This window comes from Excalfactoria chinensis, chromosome 4 (assembly GCF_039878825.1).
Source record: "Excalfactoria chinensis isolate bCotChi1 chromosome 4, bCotChi1.hap2, whole genome shotgun sequence".
Classification (NCBI taxonomy): Eukaryota; Metazoa; Chordata; class Aves; order Galliformes; family Phasianidae; genus Excalfactoria; species Excalfactoria chinensis.
Window position 1 is genome coordinate 36787643 of NC_092828.1, and position 20712 is coordinate 36808354.

A 20712-nucleotide genomic window follows, 5' to 3' on the forward strand; every position below is an offset into this window, starting at 1 on the left:
GCAATAAATACATACACACACAATAACACTACAAAAAAAGAGCATAAAAAAAGACAGTTCTTCTCCAAGTGATGCTGAGCTAAATGCTCAGCAGCGATGTTTATTGCCATCAGGCAGGCAAGGCTGTTATTATCCTCTCCTTTAGCAAATCTGTCTCCCCCATTCAGTTAGGAGTTTTAGGATTTTAGTGAATTGTTATTCTCCTACTTGAAATCACCAGCACCTCACTACGGAGATCTTTGCATACTCTCTTCTTTTCCAAAGACCATTGATATTTCAAAAAGGAAGATGACAGGCGTTGCCACTGAAGTGGTTTATACGTGGTACTTACAATTAAGTTAACACCAGTGCCACACTACTTGCAACTATTCTGAATCAAAAGAAACCACAGTCCCAAGTACGTGATCCCTCTGAGTACTGGGAAATACCAGCCAACTTCAGATAAACAACTTTGAGGATTGCAAACATTCACTGAAAAAGCATTTAATCATAATGCCGTGGAAAAATAAGGTTATTAACTACAAGCAACATAATGGAGCTGATTAGCTGGTAAGGGCAATCCAGATTACACTGAGTTTCACCTGAATTTATTGTAACGTTGGCAAAAAACTTACCAACAGGACCGCATAAAACGTTCTCCTAACATGAAAAGGACTGCACAGTGTTGTCCTTGGCAAGAGATAAGACTGCCCTGCATGATTTCCTACTAAACTGCACACTTGTACATTTTACCTAAAGAGCTCTTGAAGATTGAAATAATTGTTAAAGATGCCTATAAATAAACTGAATGGATACATACCTCCCTATATATACACACACTTCAATAGCTAAGTAGACATTTCTTCAAACATTAGTGTTGATCATTGGAAAAGCAAAGAATTGTCATTCTTCTTATGGATGACTTCCTACATGATGTATCACAGCAATGTGCTATTCTACTTCTAAGACAGTCATTTCCATTTATGTTGTATCAGAAAATTCAGGAAGACGAAATACATCAATGAAACTCTAAGGAAGCCAATTATGCTTACTAAGTTAACACTGTAACAACTTCTGTCAGCAACATAAGAATTACTGGGATTTTTGCCTAAAAATCACATGCAGAAACCTTGTAGGCATCCCAACTCAGCTCTTGCCAGCTTTATCTGGTGGAGGAGAAGCTCTGCACTCTCCAGCTCACAGCTGGAAGGAATTATTTTATAGAAACATTGCAGGGGGTATCCCAGGTCAATGCACCATACCTAAGGATAGAAGTGCCAAAGGGCGTAAAGCTGTAGGCAATGAGGTTTTTATTATTCCAGTTCCAGTGGAACTAATCATCCCTTAAAGTGCATAGATCCACAGTTTCAGAATAGACAGCAAAATTCAGAATTCCAGATTACTATTATTGGAATTTCTACTTAGAAAATTTTCACATTTGACAGTAAGTCACGTCCCATCTCTCTTCCCACTGTCTCGTGAACCCACTTGTATATTATAATTCCATGGTCAGCCAGCAGAATGTAAGCTCATGAGGCTGTCAGTACCCTGGTTTCTAATTTGCACTTAAAAGACTGAAGACAGGGAGGACAAACCTGTTCAACACTGCTAGACACCTCAGCAAATGCATCCATAAGCCAGGAGCTGAATTTTTCTCTTTTGTCTTCCAAACTGTACAGGGGACGCAGGTCACGAGAAGAGAAGCAAAGGGAAATTTGACTTCTAATCAGACAGTTTTAGCCATTCAGTTGATGAAATATTAACCCCTTCCTGAGAATACTTGCAGCAGCTGAACTCACACAGCAGAAAAAAAAGAAAGCATCTTCACAGATTATCTATGCTGCTGTTTCTAGATTAGAGCACATTTTCCCTTATGCCCTATGGACCACTACCAGCAGCAGCTTACTCATCTGGAGTAAACTAACTGTTACACGGCCTCTGAATTACTGATTGAGGCACAATCTAATGGTAAAGTTCAATAGCTGCCTTCCGTGAAAGTAAAATTACCTGGCTTGATTTTGTGTGCGCACCTGTGTACATACTTACACATGTGCAAGTTATTGAGGTGGCTGTTCAGCCCCATTTCAAAGTAATAAAAGCGTGCCTACAACTGATTATGACTTTCTGAGAAAGCACAATACCGGAATTATACTATCATTCCTTGGTGTGTATAATACACACAATTGTTTCAAGTGAATTGCTAACTCACAGGCTGCACAGAAAGATAAACCAGCCCTGGTGGTTCTAACCAACTGAAGGGAGACTTAGGAAAGAAGTCTTAGGAAGCAGAAAGGAAGGAAAAAAAGTGCTGAGAATCACCCACTAAGTAAGCTCTAGTGTTTGTGTGTAAACTTCAGGTCCAGGCTTTTCAGACTGGCAAATTAGAAACGGCAGGCAAGGCTTGCTGTGCAATTCAGCACCTGATCCTGCAGTGCCTTGGAGTAACCTGAGTTTTATCTGTCTTTGTAGAGCAGAGCTGCAATCCTACAAGGAGAGCACAAAAGCTAGCTCCAGGGTATTGAGCCAGACAAAAGCAGAGTTTATCATACAGCCAGCACCATCAGTCACACAAACACAACATGCTGGACCCCTGCATATCGATTAAAGACCTCCTACTGTCTCATACAACTATACAGGTGATTTTCTTTTACACAGCTCCGCAGGTGGATCCACTGGTAGATTTATTAGAAAACTCAGAAAAAGAAACCTTAAGAGCAAATATTTTGGTTGTGATAGTTGGACTGCCTAGAACAGTTTGCAAACAACTCAGCTGTATTAAGGAAAGACTAGTGTGGCTGAAACCCACTCACACCTGCTACCAGGAGCAGGTTGAGTCTTTTTTTTATCTGAAGGTATTTGTTTTATGTTCTTACCTACACAATATGTTCTAACTACTCAGATCCTAACATAAAAATCTGCGTCCCTATCAAAGGCAAAGAGGAGGAGAGTATGAAAACCCCCTACAAAGAATTTCCTGAGCACACAGTGCAGAACTGTTTAATTTATCCTACGCAAATTCTCCCAGACAATGGCTCAGTGACTGAGGTCAATTAGCCCACTGAAGGGACAGATGCAGGACAGATGGCAGCGATGCCCAACATGAGGTGCAGTGACACTGTGAACTGCTCCTAGTTACTCCCAAGGTACCCAAATCCCTCTGTGTGGAGCCGAATGCCGGTCTACCCAGAGCGCTGCTTGTTTGCAGCAGAATCATATGAACATCCCCAATGCCTATCTGAAGTAGAAATGACATTCATGGTTATCCCTTATCCACAAGCACTATTATTGTCTTTTTAGCAAGAAATTAATTAGATTTGTAAAAAGCAAACCATGTCATGCCACGTTAGCTGTCATTTCAACTCTTTCCAGCTGCTTGCAAATAGCTTATTTGTTCCAGCATTTTTTATTCAACTGACAGGTCTACAGTTCTCTAAAGTCTTTTTATCCTTCCATAAAGTGTGACATTCAGTACCTTTTTCTTTCAAGTCCACATCTCTGCCATCTTGAAAAATATAACCTGTCCTCTGAAGACAACAGTGACAACTCAGACTCCTTTAGAACCTCTCACCTACTGTTTTTTTGTTGTTGTTTCTGTCCAGGCTGTTTTTCTGCGATCTTAAATTCATATTAAGTAGCTGATCTACTTCCCTGATTTTGTTCTTAGGTTTTACATATGAATGATGAGGATCTTGATTTCACTAAACCGGCTATTTAATACACTGGGATTTAAGGCCTTAGTATTCTTTCCAGCTAATTCCTTTCCTTCTTCCTACTTGCAGTCACAAGACCTCACCCACAAATTATCTGAGGGGAAAGTCCACTGCTTTTAATTTGTTCTTCTTTCTCTACTAAAAATCACACATTTAAGATCATTTCACAGTCACCTTCAACGAAAACTGCTCTTCATCTTCTCATCTGCTGGAAGCAAATTTCTGTCTTTTTATTCATTATTTTCTCCTCTCCCTCACTAGAAATCTAGTCACTGACAGACTCTTGTTTCCCAGATGACATTCATCTCCAATCTACTATGACAATTCATTATTTTCAGCAACAGACACATTTCAGACATTCTCATCCAAATCCTATGCTATGGACAATCCATCTGCTCTCTTAAAGAAACTTAATTTACTTGATCATGCTGGTTTGAAAGAGTAAAACATTTAGATTTTTAGAAAAAGACAATTTAGAGGTGCGGGAATTTCTCAATTACAACAACTACACTCTGGCAATGCAGATAATCTTTAAGATACACAATATCATCTAATAGGGTAGCTCTGTTTATTCCAATAGAAGTGCTACCTCCATCCTTTAAATAGATAACATATGTACAAAACTATCTCCACATGCAGTGCATTTCTTCATTCACAGACCTTCCAATAGTTTAGATTTAGTCTATTCTAGAATTTGAAGCAAGTTTGCAATATAGAAAGCAACTCCTAAACAAAAAACACCAGTCACACAAGTTACCCTTTAAAAGCATTTAAATCAACCTTGACTCTGCGCAGTAAGATTTCCAGTTCTGCTTCTTTACACCCCATACCTTTCTTTTCACTAGTTTAAAGACATCCAGGACAGCTGATTAACTGCCTCATCCTCTTTATCCATCCCTTGACCCTACCTGAATACCCTTACTTCCTCCCCTGTTCCACCTCCAGTTTTTGAGCTGTTGTCCAAGTTACTATTATTTATATTCATCCGCAGGATTTGTCATCAACTGTGTGCTGTTTAAAAGATGTCTCTTGCTATGGTAGAAAACCACTGTTTTTCTTTTTGAAACATCAATTATATTCTCATTGTCTGTATGAATAACTCACTCAAAAAAAAAAAAAAAAAAAAAAAAAAAAAGCCTGTGTATCAAAGAAACAGCATTTTACCTCAAATGCATGAGGAGAAAGTATCAGATCAGGCTCACGGTAAGTTATGTGTTGAAATGAGAATTACCCATAAGGCACATTATTTTTTTACACCTGTGAAGTTATGATAATACATTTACACATATTCAGAAGTCTCTAGTTGAAATGCAAAAAGGTAGCTATAGGGTACCACAATAAGAAAAACTAACAGGTTCACATATGCAAGAGAATAGATTAAAATTGCAAACTTAGTTTAAAGTCATTTACAAAATGAAATATACAGCAAAGCAAAATATAATCTTAGCATTTCCTCATCAATCATTGGTACTTTACTCATATAAAAATTAACCTCTATTTGTTAATCAAATACAGCGTCAATTAGAAGCAGTGTTGTCTATAGAGGTTAATGCACAGCTGAATATAAATTCTTGTAGCCTAACAGGCATTTTAATTTGTTGGCATTATTCTAGGTTTTAGAGGCAGACAAAATCCATTTCTTCCTTGTATCTCAACTTATGCAGAGCATAAAACAGCTGAAGATACAGACTTTGCTTTCCATGCATACAGTTTTATTTGTTGACATGAGAGAAGCATTATCCCTAAAAACTAAAAGAAAGGAAACAGCAGATGATACAAGTAGAAAACTACACTGGATACACTCAACTGAAGGGCTTTTGTCAGGCTACATCCTAGTTTACTGTGCGGCCAGACCTATTTTCTGTTACCACATGACTGCGTGACAAAAGATAACAGCTTAGCATGGACAACACAAAATCACTCACAGTTATTGCTAGTTACCCACCTTTCTCATTTCTTGCAGCCCATCATAAAGCACCCCATACTTCAGTTTGTTGTACAGATCACAGGATAATACTGTCTAACCTCATTTTCAGAAAATTCTCTGCACAAATACTAGATGAAAAGCTGTTAAGACTTTACCTTATGTGTCATGCACTTCCATATTTGCATTACCATGCATCTTTTTCCAAATTATTTTCTCAAGTCAAAGGGATCGCCCTGACCTTTAATCACAGTGTCTTATATGAAGAGGCAACACATGGAGTTTTCACGTGCCCCAGTCAAAAATCCCTCTACCCTTACTCCCCAAAGTAGAATACAAAGCACGTGTTCCTCCTATATCACTCAGAGTCCATATTAAAAACCTTGTGAAATTGTTGTTTTTGTTGTTGGTATGCTTCCCCCCCCCCCTTTCTCCCCCACCATCCTCCAAAACATACAGCTTCTCTCGACTTTATGGTCTCCTACGGGTCTTTTCTAACTCTCTGTAATTTGCTTTAAAAACACACTACCACCTGATTCTGTTATCTCACAGCAGTGCTGCATTTAGCCTTGGAACCAGTTCTAGTTTAGTTAGACCTATTTTTAGTCTTAACTACAATAGATCAAGTGAAATAAACTGTATTATCCTCTTTTCCTTTTTTTTTTTTTCCTAAATCACCAAATAGAGTTTACTGTCAAAGGCATCTCTGACACAAATTAAAATACAAGGCACTAACAAACAAAGTACACCTGAAGCTATAAAAATTGAGCTTAATATTAATGTGCACTATATGCTATAAATCCATTGGGAGAAAAAAGTTTCTCTTCTTTATTTTTATTTTTTTAAAAAAACAAATTCAATGGATCACAGACAAAGCAAAAAACATGGCAGCATTATCCAATACCCAGTAAAGCTACCGAAACCAAACTGATGCATACAGCTGGTACTGGAATGCTGTAAAAGTTGGGAAAGTTTACCCAAGTGTTGGTAGGTTTGTCAAAGCTAGGATGTGTTGGTACAATTCATGTAACTTACACCAAGATAACTGTAAGGAAACTTAACTGAACGTTTTTTGCATGGCTGACTACTTAAGTGTGTATCTGGTAGAGAAGGCAGAGATAATACTACTTCACTTATTTAGAGTCATATACAGTCATGTTCCTCCTACTACACATCAGCTGTACTTGCCCTACAAACGCAGCTTTCATTTCACTGTCCTGCTGAACTGTACTTTTTGAATGCACAGAATAACAATGTAACGATTTATATCACTGCAAGAGAGTTAATGCAGTTGATCCGAGATTTGTTAATTAGCTGCTTTAAGACTGAAATCACATTGTAATCCTTTTCTCAGCAGTTTTCCCTTATGAGGTTCATTCACATCCACTTGTTAAAGCCATCTCTGCAGCCACTATTTTTACTACCTAACAAAAGTTTTCTTCTTCCAAGACAAGTCCACGTCCTGGATGCTGCCATAACCCCTTTCTACACACTTCTTTCATCTATCAAGACAACCACAGAACTTTAGCACACAAGCTTGTGTCTGTGCAAGGTGGTTGACATTTTTGTCCTCTGCATGTACACCACTATAGCCAACTCTCTATAGTGTGTGACAAAAGAGGGGGGGGGTTGGGGGGGAAAGGAAAAGATGCCACAATGACCATTGACCTGAAAGTCCACTCACATACAATCCTTAATTCCCACTCCTGCCCATTGAAACAACAGCAACCAAAACTGAGCTAAGAATGATCACCTTCTATCAAAGATACTTTGGTCCTTCCTTTGTGTGAAGGCATATGCGAACACACTGTGGAGAGAACACTGACTGCAGTGTTTTGCACCATTTGCTCCATCAGCTATGTTAATTTCTCTATTAGTTTCCTTCTCAATTTCATTTTCAGTTCTTTCATGATATTCTACTACATTCCGACATCATTCAAATGTACCAGGAACTCATCCACCTACAGCCTTTGCAATGTTTCCTCCACAACACCTCTGAAATAAGGATTGAGGATTTGAGTCCTGAAGTGTTTCTGCATTAACTATTTAAAACACACCTGCACTTAACATTTGGAAGGCTTCTGTACATTCCCAGTGCATTGTACACATCATCGCAGAGAAGAAACTGAAACCTCTTCAATGCACTGCTTCACTAACGCTTTCAAAAAGAGATATTTCAATGCTATCTTTTCCCAGTATATTAGACTCCAAATCCTCCAAATCCTTTTCATTTTTTCGTTAGAAAGGAACAAAAGAAACTTAAACCCTTGCACAAGCTATGAACATGTGCATAGAAAACAGGAGGGAAGGGAAATAATTAACAAGTGAGAATTGCTACGAAGGTCCATCTAACTAAACAGCTTATAGGAAAACCTGCAAGGTTTAAGACTGAGCCACATGGATTAAAGGCAAAATGTTAATGCCTATAGAAGTAGAAGACAAAAAGACCTATGTAAGTTGTCATTATTAAAATGCCTTAGGGAAACTTTCTTATGGTAATTCAAACTGAAAAGGTTAAAACCTTAAATGGTATAACGTTCACCTTGTATGCAGTGCTTCCATACAATGAAAGAACATACAACTTACTCTTGCAGAAACACCAGCTGTTGCTATGTGACCCACTAACTCCACAGATTTAAGAGAAAAGCCTAAAGAGAAACATGCCACAAAGTACTTAAGCTTCAGGCAATGCTCAACTTTCTAATAGTGGGGAGCATGTGAACACAGCATTTCCTATGAAACCCAGCAACAGTAAAAGCCCAAAGCATCAGTTAAGCACTACATGGACTACAAGAATCAGAAGCTCCACCAGCGTCAAAATACAAAATAGACTGAGCTTCCAAAACTCCAATTAACCTTCCAGAACATCAATTTCAACAGGGTGAGAATGCAAGCTCAGTTAGCAGAATGTTTTAAGCTCCCGTGCACGATCTTAGAAATATTTTGTTTCTTCCTATACCAATGAATTGCTATGACTTTCAGTTAGCATCCTTCCTCTAGCATTTCTGAGCATAAAGTTATGCTACTGAATAATTGAAATATAGACAAATCTTTTCTTTATTGGAAGACAGAAGTACGTAAATACTTCTAAAATTCACATTCACACTACACAAAATTGAAAACCAGCACAGAAATTTGTATTTGAACTGTACTTGAACTGCTGTAACTAGTAAGCCACACAGAAGACCAGCAACATTTTTACCAGACATTTAGCATTCATCCATTGTAGTTGTTTACATCTTCAAAGCACACCATCACACAGGAGATTATAAAGTTCCACGTAAGATTTTCTTATGCTGTTCCTTACTTCTTTCATACAAAGTGTCTCGTTCACCGTTTTCTTCATTAGACCTCAAAAGATCTTTTGATCTTGCAGATATCAGCTTACATGCAGCTGCTTCCTGTGAGGAGTAGTAAAAGACTTTGGGCTGCGAAGGCTGTCTGCTGTTTTTAATATTTTATGTCTCCCACTATACAGTCACTAAAGTTTAAGCCCCCGCAATATGAACACTAACCTACTAGGAAGCTAAAGTCAGTAAAACCATCCAGACTTTCTATGAAACCTACAGAATTTGTGCTGTTTAAAAAGATCTTCGGTAAATATTTTAATCAAATAGTCCCTCAAGCACTTGATCTTGAAGTTAAGTATTCCTGCCACAAAATTTCCTCATCAGAAATCAGGTATTAAGAGCAAGTTCTAATTATAGAATCATAGAATTGCTCAGGTTGGAAAAGACCTTGAAGATCATCAAGTCCCATCACAACCTAACTATACTACCTTAACTAATAACTCTGAGGTGACTCAACCACCTCCCTGGGGAGCCTGTTCCACTGCTCAACAAGTCTTTCTGTAAAGACATTTTTCCTGATACCCAACCTAAACCTCCAAGGCCATTTCCCCTCATCCTGTCACCAGTAAGAAGAGACCAACCCCACTCTTGCTGTAAGGACCTTTCAGATATCGGAAAAGAGCAGTAAGGTCCTCCCCCAGCCTCCTCTTCCCCAGACTAAACAGCCCCAGTTCCTTCAGTTGCTCTTCATAAGGCATATTCTCCAAGCCCTTCACCAGCCTTGCTAAGGACCTACTCCAACACCTCAATGTCCTTTCTGTACCTATTACATTATGGTTGAGTACAAAATACCAGCAGTGACAAAACAAGGCACAGTATCCCTAAGTTTCAGCACGATTATATGTGGTAGTGTGATAACTTTCACTAATTCATCCTTTAGTCACAGAGTTGAGAAGCTGTCATTCCAACACCCAGCTTCCACAGAACTTCAAAATGAGACTACATGGGACAAACCACCAAAATTCAATTTAAAAGAAGGAAAAGGGCAGGATTCAGAAGGCTACTTCAGCTGCCTTCCTGCATACACTTTGCAAATTAGGAATTCCTAGCCTAGAAGTCTATTCTAGCCTAAGACCTAATACCTATATTTTGAAATTCATAGGAGGAAGAAGATACTGCAAAGCTTTGTAAAATGCTGAAGAGGACAACAAGATAATACAGGGCCTTCTACAAAGACTCAGTGATTAGCTGTAATCAATTAGAATTGACACAATGACAGCAGAAAGGTTTCAGAAGACAATTTTTCCCCACCACGTTTATAACTTTATCACCGTTAATTAATAAGTCTACATCCCTACATCTACATTACAGCAGCAATCAAAATTAATTCTCCTCCATCTTTTCCAAAAAGTAGGAAGAAACAGTACTATATTCTGTTTCCTCTAGTTGAATGAGGGAAAGAGCCACAATGTCAAAAGAAAGAAGATAAGTTTGTTAAGCTCTGCAACTCTTCAAATCATTGAATCACCAAGGTTGGAAAAGGCCAAAATCATGTAGTTTGATTATACCACCAATATTTCCCCACTAAACCACATCCATTAGTACCACATCTCCACATTTCTTGAACACCTCCAAGGACAGTAACTCCACCACCTCCCCGGGCAGCCTATTATAATGCATCACCACTCTTTCTGACAATAAATAACTCCTAATATTCAACCTGCACCTCCCCTGGTTATCACTAGTTATGAAGGAAAAGAGGCTGACCCCCACCTCATGACTTCCTTTCAGGTAGTTCTCAAGAGCAATAATGTCTCCCCTGAGCATCTTCAGACTGTACAATCCCAGCTCCCTCAGAGGTTCCCCATGAAACTCATGCTCAGACCCCTTGCCAACTTTGTTGACCTTCTTTGGGCATGCTCCAGGGCCTCAACGTCTTCCTTATAAGGAAGGGCCCAAAACTGAACACAGTTCTCAAGGCGCTCTTCTTCCACTACCTCCTGGAAAGCAAAGATGTAATAAGAGTCCTCCTTTATAAGGCCATGTAGTGATAGGACAAGGAGAAAGTTTTAAACTGGAAGAAGGTAGATTCAGACTAGATATCAGGAAGAAATTATTTACTGTGAGGTGGTAAGACACTGGAAAAGGTTGCCCAGTGAGGTTGTGAATGCACCCCCCTGGAAGTATTCAAGGCCAGGCTGGATGGAGCTTTGAGCAACCCAATCTAGAGGTGTCCCCGCCTATAGAAGGGGGGTTGAAACTAGATGATTTTAAAAGGTCCCTTCCAACCCAAACCATTCCATGATTCTGTGACTCTTTGGAGACCTGCTTCTCCTTTGGAAAGTTGTAGGTGCTAAGATCTTGAACAAGTCACAAACGCATCAATCCTTGGACAATTACAAAGAGTAGCTAGGACAAAACAAGTAATCTCTGAGATTGCTTTTAACTTAAAATGGTTATGGCTGCTATTTTAAGCAGAATTCAATCTTGTACCAGTTCAAGCTTCTCTGGGCTGGGATCCAACTCACTTCAGGATTCTAGTCAAGCATAAGGGAATGATATAGGAACAGACACAATTCTGGGAAAGTATATAAGTAAAATGATATATACGTACACATCTAAAATTCTGTAATGACATTTCCATTTAGATACAAAAAGCCCTTAATTTAGGTTAGGGATTTTTTTAATTTATTTATTTTTTTCTTTAAGTGTCGCATTCTTAGGTGTGATGTTTGAGGAAGCTCTAACCAGTGAGAATTATGGAACTTAATTACGAGATGAAAGAAATTAGATGGTATTCAAATAGGTAAAAAGGTGTCACAGAAACAAGGAGGAAGGAATCTATTCTTCACATCTCTGGAGAAAGGCATTATTAATAATATTAGTAAGAAGCTCAGATTAGAGCAAAGAAAACTCAAGTTAGGCATATGGGAACGTTTTTAAGGGTAGATGAAACAAGCATCTCTCTCAGACTTAGCTGTTTCTGCCTGAAACAAGAATATGAGCTTCATTTTCTGAGGTCACCCCCAACCCCTCCTTCTCTATCTAGGTGGAAGTCAGTTACTTGCATGTTTGAACTTCACATGTGGTAAATGAATAAACACACTGTCAAGTTCTTAAAAGGATCCTGTAAATTAATTCATTATGCATTCAGATTTTCCACTGAAACAGGACACAGTTCTTGGCTTTGTTTCTACCATTTATAGCTTTGTGAAATTAGAATCTGACAAGATCCACGTTCATGCTCCCTTGCATTTGTGGCATAGCTACAGCTACAGAACTGTACTGGTGCTGCAGAGGCAGCAGGAAAGCCTGTGCAACAGTCACTTGAAGCCAGCAGGTGATCAGAGCAAAAACACAGACCACCTCCCAGAGAGTCTGAGACTTGGATGAAAAAAGTCAAATTTATACATAAAGATTAAGACTGAATTACTAATGCTCTACAGAATAAATTAGCAGAAATTCCAGTAGCTTCAAGTTTCCCAAAGGATGAGCTCAGGCACCTGTAACTGTCTCCAATACGCTGCCTCACCGTGTACCTCCTAAGTTCATGGTAGAAACAGATTTCTACTAAATGCATTTACAAAAAACAAAGTAAATACCACACTATCCCCTCACTGCCTTCAGGGTAAAACAAATACTGCTTATTTGAACAAGCTGCCCAGAGAAGTCGTAGATGCTCCATCCCTGCTGTTGCTCAAGGCCAGGCTGAATAGGGCCCTGGGCAGCCTGATCCAGTGGGGGGCAACCAGCCCACAGCAGGGGGTTGAGACTGGATGGTCTTCACCAATCCAAGCAATTCTATGATGCTATGAGTACTTTCACAGCAATCACAAATGTTGTTGTCAATAAAACTACAATAAGTGGCCAGCTACAGATAGCAGCACAAGCACATACTTAACACTAGCAAGGAAAACACAAAGTTTAATACTTTACAAAGAGCAACTCCTCTCACTTTCATCAAAGTTAGAGAGAATCCCAATTAACCCTCTTGCCTCAGCCATTAAGGTGGATTTGAAACTTAATAGCTAACGACAATGCGAAAATAAACGGATAAAAGGAAAAAGAGAAAGTAGAGGAAAGGAGCTGGCTCTTAACTTTTTAGATTTACTCAAAAAGAAAATAAAGTTTTTACAACTAAGAATGGCCTACTCTGAAAAAGTGAAAAGGCCCACTAATTAATTGCTTGATCAAGTCCATATAATCTATAATTTAAATCATATTACTGGCTTCAAAGATCATACAAGGAGTTTCAAAAAGTACAGCTCCTACACATTTCATCATATCATATAAAATCCATTTTCTAAACCTTTACCTTCATCCATGACAAATAAATTGCAAGAAAAATGGCATTTTATACTGCAGATGTAAAGACCTTAGACAACTGTCACAGAATATTTGTGAAACAAACCTGTGTTTTTCTGCAGCAGCCTAGAATTTCCCCTGATTGAAAACTCTCTCAAGCACCTGAAATTTGCACCCTTCCAACCATACACAACTCTTACAATACAACTTCAGCAATGCAAATAAGTAGAAATTAGAATTTTCAGCTTTGCTTATCCACTATGTACATCCCTTTGAACAGTCCATCTTACATTAGAGTAGTTGTTTTCCTTCAGAATGCCTCTGGTAGGCAAGGATTTCCAGCAAGATCCCCTTGTCTCCACTGCCAATCCTTAAATGAGGGCTGGAAAGGGATGGATCCTGGCTCCACCTCTTCTGGTCATTCAGATACACTGCAAGCACCTGAGCTCTTCTGGGTTAGCCCTGACTTCCTTCCAGGTACCAATCACTGTTTCAAGCCATGACTCAGCCTTTGAGCAAAAATCTCACAAGACTTGCCTTCAGGTCTCTTAAAAAGAGATGCAAAAGACAGCAAGTAACTTCACCATGAGAGTAAAGCAGCTCCATCCACACCAGCCTTCCAAGAGAAATGGGAATTCACCATTTTAAGGTATTTCTTCATCAATCCACCCAAACATTACACAACATCCAGACTTTTCCTTAAGTTTGTACCAGACCAACACACACTACAAACTTAATGATGTGATGTTATTTAACAGACAGATGTTCTCTCCCTGAAACTGACTCATGAGCTCTGGTTCTGGATGTCTTTCAAACTCAGAGCAACAGGCTGGAAAAGAAATCAACTGTGTGGCGTAAACCGGCCTCACACTTCCAGCACAGTCCAGTCTTCTGGGCTGGGAGCTAACCAACTTCATTCTTCTGTTCCTAATCCCAGTCGCAGCCCAACATGCAGCAGATGCACATCTTCCCTTGCTGCCTGGTTTAATGCTATCTCCTCTTTCTGAAAAACAGACTAAGATGTGTTATTTTTACATTGAAGCTTAAACCATGTCAGTACTGTCCAAGATTTGTATCTGACTTCCACTATTTACTCATGGCTTTGAGTAACTGACAGCTGCCTTTATTCCTACTAGTCATTGGAAGCATAAGATTGCTCTAAGACAACTGAAAACACACAACTCTAGATGTAGTCTGGCAAAATCTGGGGTATTCTGGTTCTAATTTTTCTATTCATACAGGGAAGAATAAGTTAAAAGACCTTTTTTGATTAAATTTGTTCAGTTAAACACATAGTTCCATCTGAGTTTTGGAACATGTTCTATTCCTTTTTCCATTTTCTTTACGCTTCCTTCTTAATTTTCACTTAAATTTCAACATGAGGTTTCAACTTTCTCCCTTGTGTTTTTAAGACCACTTCATGCTCCAGAACCGCATGCATGGAGAAATGCCTCAGAAGCAGCACTGTCAAGTAGCTCTTCTTTCTCTCAGCTGTCAGTGTAGAAACGAATGCCAAATACATTTGTACATAGCAAACCTTCCAGACCTGCAATTCAGTAAGATCCAATCCTGAAAGAATTTTTAGGGCACTTAAAGATTATAAATACATGAGAATTTTTTAAGAGCAGAGATTCCAAATAAGGAGGAGAAAAGATTTTACTCTATGGGTAATCACTCACACAAGGCATCACAAGGTTTGATGGAAACCTATATTAAAACGTTCCTCACAAGAAGATTTAGTAGTTTGACTAAAGCACGTTACACTATTTATAAAGAGACATTTTACATGGCACCAGCAAGTTTTTTCTTACTACTTCTAGGAAAAATAACACAAAAACAGAAAAGCATAAGTTTGCTTAGCACTTATAAAGAGAAGACTTTCCATTTTAGGCCACGAAGGAATAGCTGAGCCTAGAGCTGCTGTGCAAAGCAGAGGAAAAAACTGACAGTAACTTTAAAGAAAGGCCCTTGCCATCTTCAGCTGATCAAAGAAAAATAAAATAAGGTAAATCCAATGAAGCATTGAGATGGGAGCTCTGTGCTGTTTCAGGGCCTTTATTCAATAAGAAAGGCCATTAGCTGACTGTTAAGTCTTCCTAGAGCTCACACACAACTTGCATTTACCAAGAGTGGAATACTAGAACATTACATCTTGGGACTTGTGAACAAAGCTTATATTTTTGATAAATATTTATTCCATGCTTTATATATTAGCAAGTGATTGAGGTACTTCAGGGTGGAGGAGGCGCTGCCATGTTCCTTATGTCTCTGTACAGGGACTGTACCATATGGGCAGCAGAACCAGCTCCCAGTACTGCTGTCAGCAGCCACCTGCCGGTCCCCTACCACAGTGCTGAAAACATCCATTCCCAAGACAGCACCTCAGTGCTAACACTCCATCTCCCTTAAATCTGAAGATGAATACCAGCCACCACAGCTGCTTTTGGGAGCGGGAGACCAGAGTTGGTGGGCAGCAAGAGACAAAATAAAATTGTAATAAAAATAAACCCTTGAAGCTGCTGCACCATGGGAAGTATTTTTAGCTTAAGAGGTTACAATCACTGCTGAAAAATTTGAGACTGCTATCAAACACTGTCATCTCATTTTCCCAATACAAAGCCAAGAATCCTGTAGAAACACCTGAATTCTCAAGCAACCCATTATTTAATCTTGCATTCATAAAGCAGGCTTACCTAAAAAGCTAAGTCTAACTTACAATCATCTTTTCTATTTCTATACTGCACCTTTGTCTAAAGACATTTACTTTGCTCCTATTCTTCTGAGCATGCTAGTTGCGCTTAGAATAAAGGCAAGGTTCAGGTTCTTAAACAGAATTTGCTAAGAATCAGCTAAGCCACTATGTAATAGTAAGGAACACCAGGTTAGCTAACAACCAGTAGAAATTCTATTGTTAGCCTTATCCTTTGTGGACTTTTTCCTTCACTGTCATCCAAAGGAATACTGACACGAATGCCATGCTCAAGATGGCAGACTATTTATTGTAAGGGATATGGATACACACACAAATACTCTCAGAGAAATACTATTCCCAGTAACACACTGGGAAAAAAAATTAGTAAATTAGTATTTTTGTTCAGCTTAGCTGACAAATCTGATAAGAAGGGGGAAAGTGAACTCTCTTAATGAGCTTCTGATCCACCTACTTTAAAGCACTTATTTTATAAACAGTGATAAAGCTGACATAACTCGTCCACACTTAGAGAAGTAACATCAGGAGTTAACTGACATTTCCCTACCACATGTTTTTAGACAAACATAAAACTGATGTGCTGGATCAGACCCAGAGATCCATTAGTCCAGTTTCCTCTTTGACAAAGAACAGCGTTGGAAGCTTTTGCAAGGGTCCCAAAAGGTCTGTTTCACATCTGTGAACAACTGCCCTACCTTTTACAGAACACAAAGGCCACTGACTTTTATTCTAGCTATCATCCACCCTTAAGTCCATTACTTTAAAGTAATGTAAATAAACTCACTATCAATAGTAAATTTTATTTAAAAAGCAAATATTTATTTATATCAGCTATAAGGACAAACTTCTTTTTTTTCCACAGTAGGTCTGAAAGCTCTGAGTAATCCACAGAGATAACAAACCAAGAGACAGGCATGTAATAAACAGTCTGTATTGTAGACTCTTTGGAAGCAAAACCTAAATAGAAACAAGGGTTTTTTTAAATTATTTGGTTTTTGATTTAGGTTTGTATTGGTTTTTACCTTTTAAATGCTTCAGCAGGGTTCCTCTCGCATTCCCCGGGTTGCAAGAGGCTCTGAATAGCAGGATCTCTTAGTTTGTCCTCATATCCGTGGATCAGTCCACTGCGGCAGATTTGTGCAACTAAACCTCTAATAAACCCTCCAACACACAGCGTGTCGGAGTCCTGGGCTCTGCAGAAATGGAAGGCTAGGGCTTGCCGATGTAAGCCTCTTTGCAGGTTTGCAGGTGAGCTTGGCCAGAGTAACTCAGTACAGAGGGCTGTCTTCCCACTACCGGGCCCTCCTACCAACAATACACCCCAGGCAGCTCCTTTCCCAGAGACAACACCAGTATTATTCCCAGAACTTGCTACAAGAGATGGTTTGTTGGCAGCACTATTGCTGCAGTTAGCTTTCTCTTGGAGGCAGTGCTGAAGCTTGTGGAAAACCCACTCCCTACAGTAAAACTGCTTTCCCTGCAGCAAGCTGGTCTGAGCCATTTTACAATGCTTCTTCTCTTGGACTTGTCATAAGCAGCAGTATACTTTCAACATCTTAGCACAGGGAGGCACAGGTTCATCTTGCACAGGAAGATCTTCTGCTCAGAACTTGTCAACGCATAAAATAATCAGTTAACCTTCCCCGTAACACTTAACGGCATCTTCTCGCAAAGGGTGTCACTCCATCTGGATGCTGTGATACAAGTAGTGAAACACAATCACAGCTCAGCTGACATCATGAAGCAGCATCCGATACCAGTGTTCAACAATACTTCTCCTATGGCTCAAAAGTCCATACAGCTCCATGGCTACATCTGTAGTTTATGCAGTTGTGCGTGTTCCCAGCATACAGGGGAGATACTACATCTGGAAAAACTGAAGGGAAGCCAGGTTTTCAGTGTATACTAAATGCCTTTCAACTCTAGGCATTAATCTATCCGGATATAAATCCAGAAAAAGCTGTCCATAACAAAATGTTCCTGCTGGGAATTTTATACAGAAAGCAATTCTTCTTCAGAGTACAATACACATATCCCAAACATGCGGATACGCACAGCTTACTGAGAAGCAGTCAGATTGGACAAGGAACTTTGCAGACTTCATGTATCTGGGCAAGCGTCTCAGAAGTGCTTTGGATTATGGCTTCTTAGGCAGGAGAGATGAAAGGGGGAAAAAAAAAAAAAAAAGTGTTTACAACTTCTCATTTCAGTACATTCATAAGCGTCTTCTTCAGCAACCTGGATTCTTACTGAACCTGTTCTCAGGTATCTTAATCGCAAGATGTCAGAAGAGACAACATCTTCCCCTAGAGCTCTGAAATAAAGAAGACAGCACTTTTAACCCTGCATGCAAGTCGTAATTCAGTCAGCTGCAAAGCAGACAACAAAGAGTGAAGTCAGTGGCTCTTATCTTTAGTTTTGCCCGTACTATTCATCTAAAAAGGTGCTTTAAAAGGAAAAAAAAAAAAAAAGGTTGTTTCAAGGTACAATTGAATATATATAAACGCATAACAATAGACAGCTGTGACAGTGGCCTCAGAATCACAGCACAACGAACCCCGCACTTCCTCCCTACCAGAGCCGAACGCTCCCTTTATCTCCGCACACTCTTTTCTCCTACAGCTCCAGCGCCGAACCCTCCCTGCGCGCAGCCTTCCAGCTGCTGCCCACGGCTTTCTCGAGAACTTTATCCCACAGACGAGCTCTGCCCACGGTTCCTCGCACACCCCTTTGTTCGTCGCCCGCCCGTAGCAGGACCGGGGCTGCCCCGACTGCCGCTCCTGTCAGCCCCAGCGGCTCCCCGCCCGTGCCCTCAGCCCATGCTGCGCTGCCCGGCACGGTGCGGCTACCCGGCCAGGCGCTCTATCCACGCCGGCGATCCCGAAGCCGAGAAAACGGCCCCCCCGCTCCCCTCCCCCAGTACGGCTCCGCACAAAGCCCCCGGCCGCAACCACCCGCCCGCCGCTGTCACTCCGCTGCCCACCTCAGCCAGGTACCGCCCAACAGCCGCCGACCGCCCCAACGGCCGCCGGGCTGGGGGCCTCCCTACCGCCGCTCTCTTACCTCCACCAGCGCCCCAGCTGCCGCTCCAGCCTCCCAACGGCGCGGCGCGCTCCTCCTCTTCCTCCCAGCCACTCGGCTCCCGCCCCCGGGCTCCGCCGTGCCAGGCCCGCGTCCAGCCCGCTCCGCGGCGCCTCAGCCCGCCCGTGCTCTCCTCGGCGACTCCTTGACCCCTTCCGTCAGACCCCGCCCCCTCGCATTGCCCCCGCCCCTGCCCGCCTTACGCCCCGCCCCCTGCCCGCCTGCCAGCCCGACATCTGGCGGCAAGTAGTCCTGGGCGGAGGGAGACGCCGAGCGGGCGCTTTACCGCCCCTCCGCTTTGTCCCGCCGCCTCCACTGCTGGAGTAGGGGGCTGCCGACGGCCGGAGCCCCCCGGCTGCGGGGCCCTGCAGGGGGCGGCAGCGTTGCTCTCGGTTCCAGGCGCTGGGGCGCGGCCGCGGGGTTTGCCCGGGTGGGGTGGAGCGCCCCGAGGGGAACTGCTGGGGGCGGGAGCACCGAAACTTGAAAAATAAGGGTTCTCGGGAAACGGTTCGGATCGGTGGCCGGTGGTTTTACTTACGTGCAGAGCGCGGTGATTGCACTGTGTAAATCGTGTATGCCATCTCTCTAATGCACGACTTCAGCTTTCCTTACTTATGTTAACCTAGAAAAGAGTAGGCCTAATAGCTGTTTTCCCTTTGCCTGACTACTGCCTGTTCCTATTTCACCCAAACCAGCCCATCCCAGGTAGGGTTTTGCTACGTGCACTGGGGAAGTGCAGCCTCACAGAATGTATGCGGTGATTCCAAGCAATTTTCCCCTTACTCCTCCCACTTCACACACTGAAAACCACATTTTTCCAAGCTTGCTGCAGGCCTGAGTGTGGGCTTAGCAGCACTCCAGCCTTGGGCAGATGGACTGGTGCAGACCCAAGAAACACAGTGGCCATCCTGTGCCCTCCTTCAGTTTGCAGACCCCTGAAAACTGCTGTGAGATCCCTTTGACAGGACTGGAAACATCACTGGGCTCAGCAACCCTTCACAGTGCAGCCTACATGCAGGGAGAAAGTGGGAGTTCTCCCCTTATTTGGCTGCCAGAGCAAGGAGGCAACGGGTTTCCATTACAATTTCACCTCTTGGGCTGGCCATGTTATTTATTATAAGGCTTTTTTTCCCATTAGCTTTCTGATCAGGGGTTTTATGGTTGGTAAAGAGAGCCTTCCCTCTGTCTGGCTTTGTACTCCTTTTCACTAAGTATATCCATGCAATATGGGACACACATTTACTGCCCTCCAAGGAGCGTCCCGAGATTCTCTGTAGGAATAAAATGAAGAAGAAAAAAAAAAAAAAGGAATAAATTCATTTGGCATACTGAAGAGCTTAGAAAAACAAGTCTGCCTGCTTCTGGAAACCAGTAGAACAAGTTTGAAGAACCTTTGGAAGCACTGAATTACGAATTTGCAAAGCAATGGGGAGTGGGGGGAGAAACAGAAATAAGAGTAGAAGTCAGAAAAAAAAGTGTTGGTTTTGTTGTTTTTGTATATATATGTATGTATATGTGTGTAACTGTTTTCTTTTTTAGACTACATACTTCAGGCAAATAGTCTTCTCTAAGCTTTTTCCTTTCCTTGCAGCACCTCCTCGTGAGAGCCTTTGAACTGCTAAATCTCTCCCCTCCCTCCACCTCCCCTTTGTTTTTCTCTTAACAGTAAATGAATGGTGATAGATAACATTTGGAATGATGGAACTGTAGTTC

General features: G+C 41.2%; 1 protein-coding gene across 1 annotated transcript in view; it reads right to left on the reverse strand.

Annotated features, from left to right (window-relative positions):
- Positions 1-19117, reverse strand: part of ANKRD50 (ankyrin repeat domain containing 50) — a 40070-nt gene extending 20953 nt beyond the window's left edge. The window contains exons 1-2 of the mRNA XM_072335224.1: positions 18982-19117; positions 16941-18232 (exon numbers count right to left, since the gene is read on the reverse strand). Of these exons, the coding sequence (XP_072191325.1) occupies positions 16941-17419 (479 nt within the window). The 5' untranslated portion in view covers positions 17420-18232; positions 18982-19117. The remainder of the gene's footprint in view (positions 1-16940; positions 18233-18981) is intronic.
- Positions 19118-20712: the final 1595 nt, after the last annotated feature.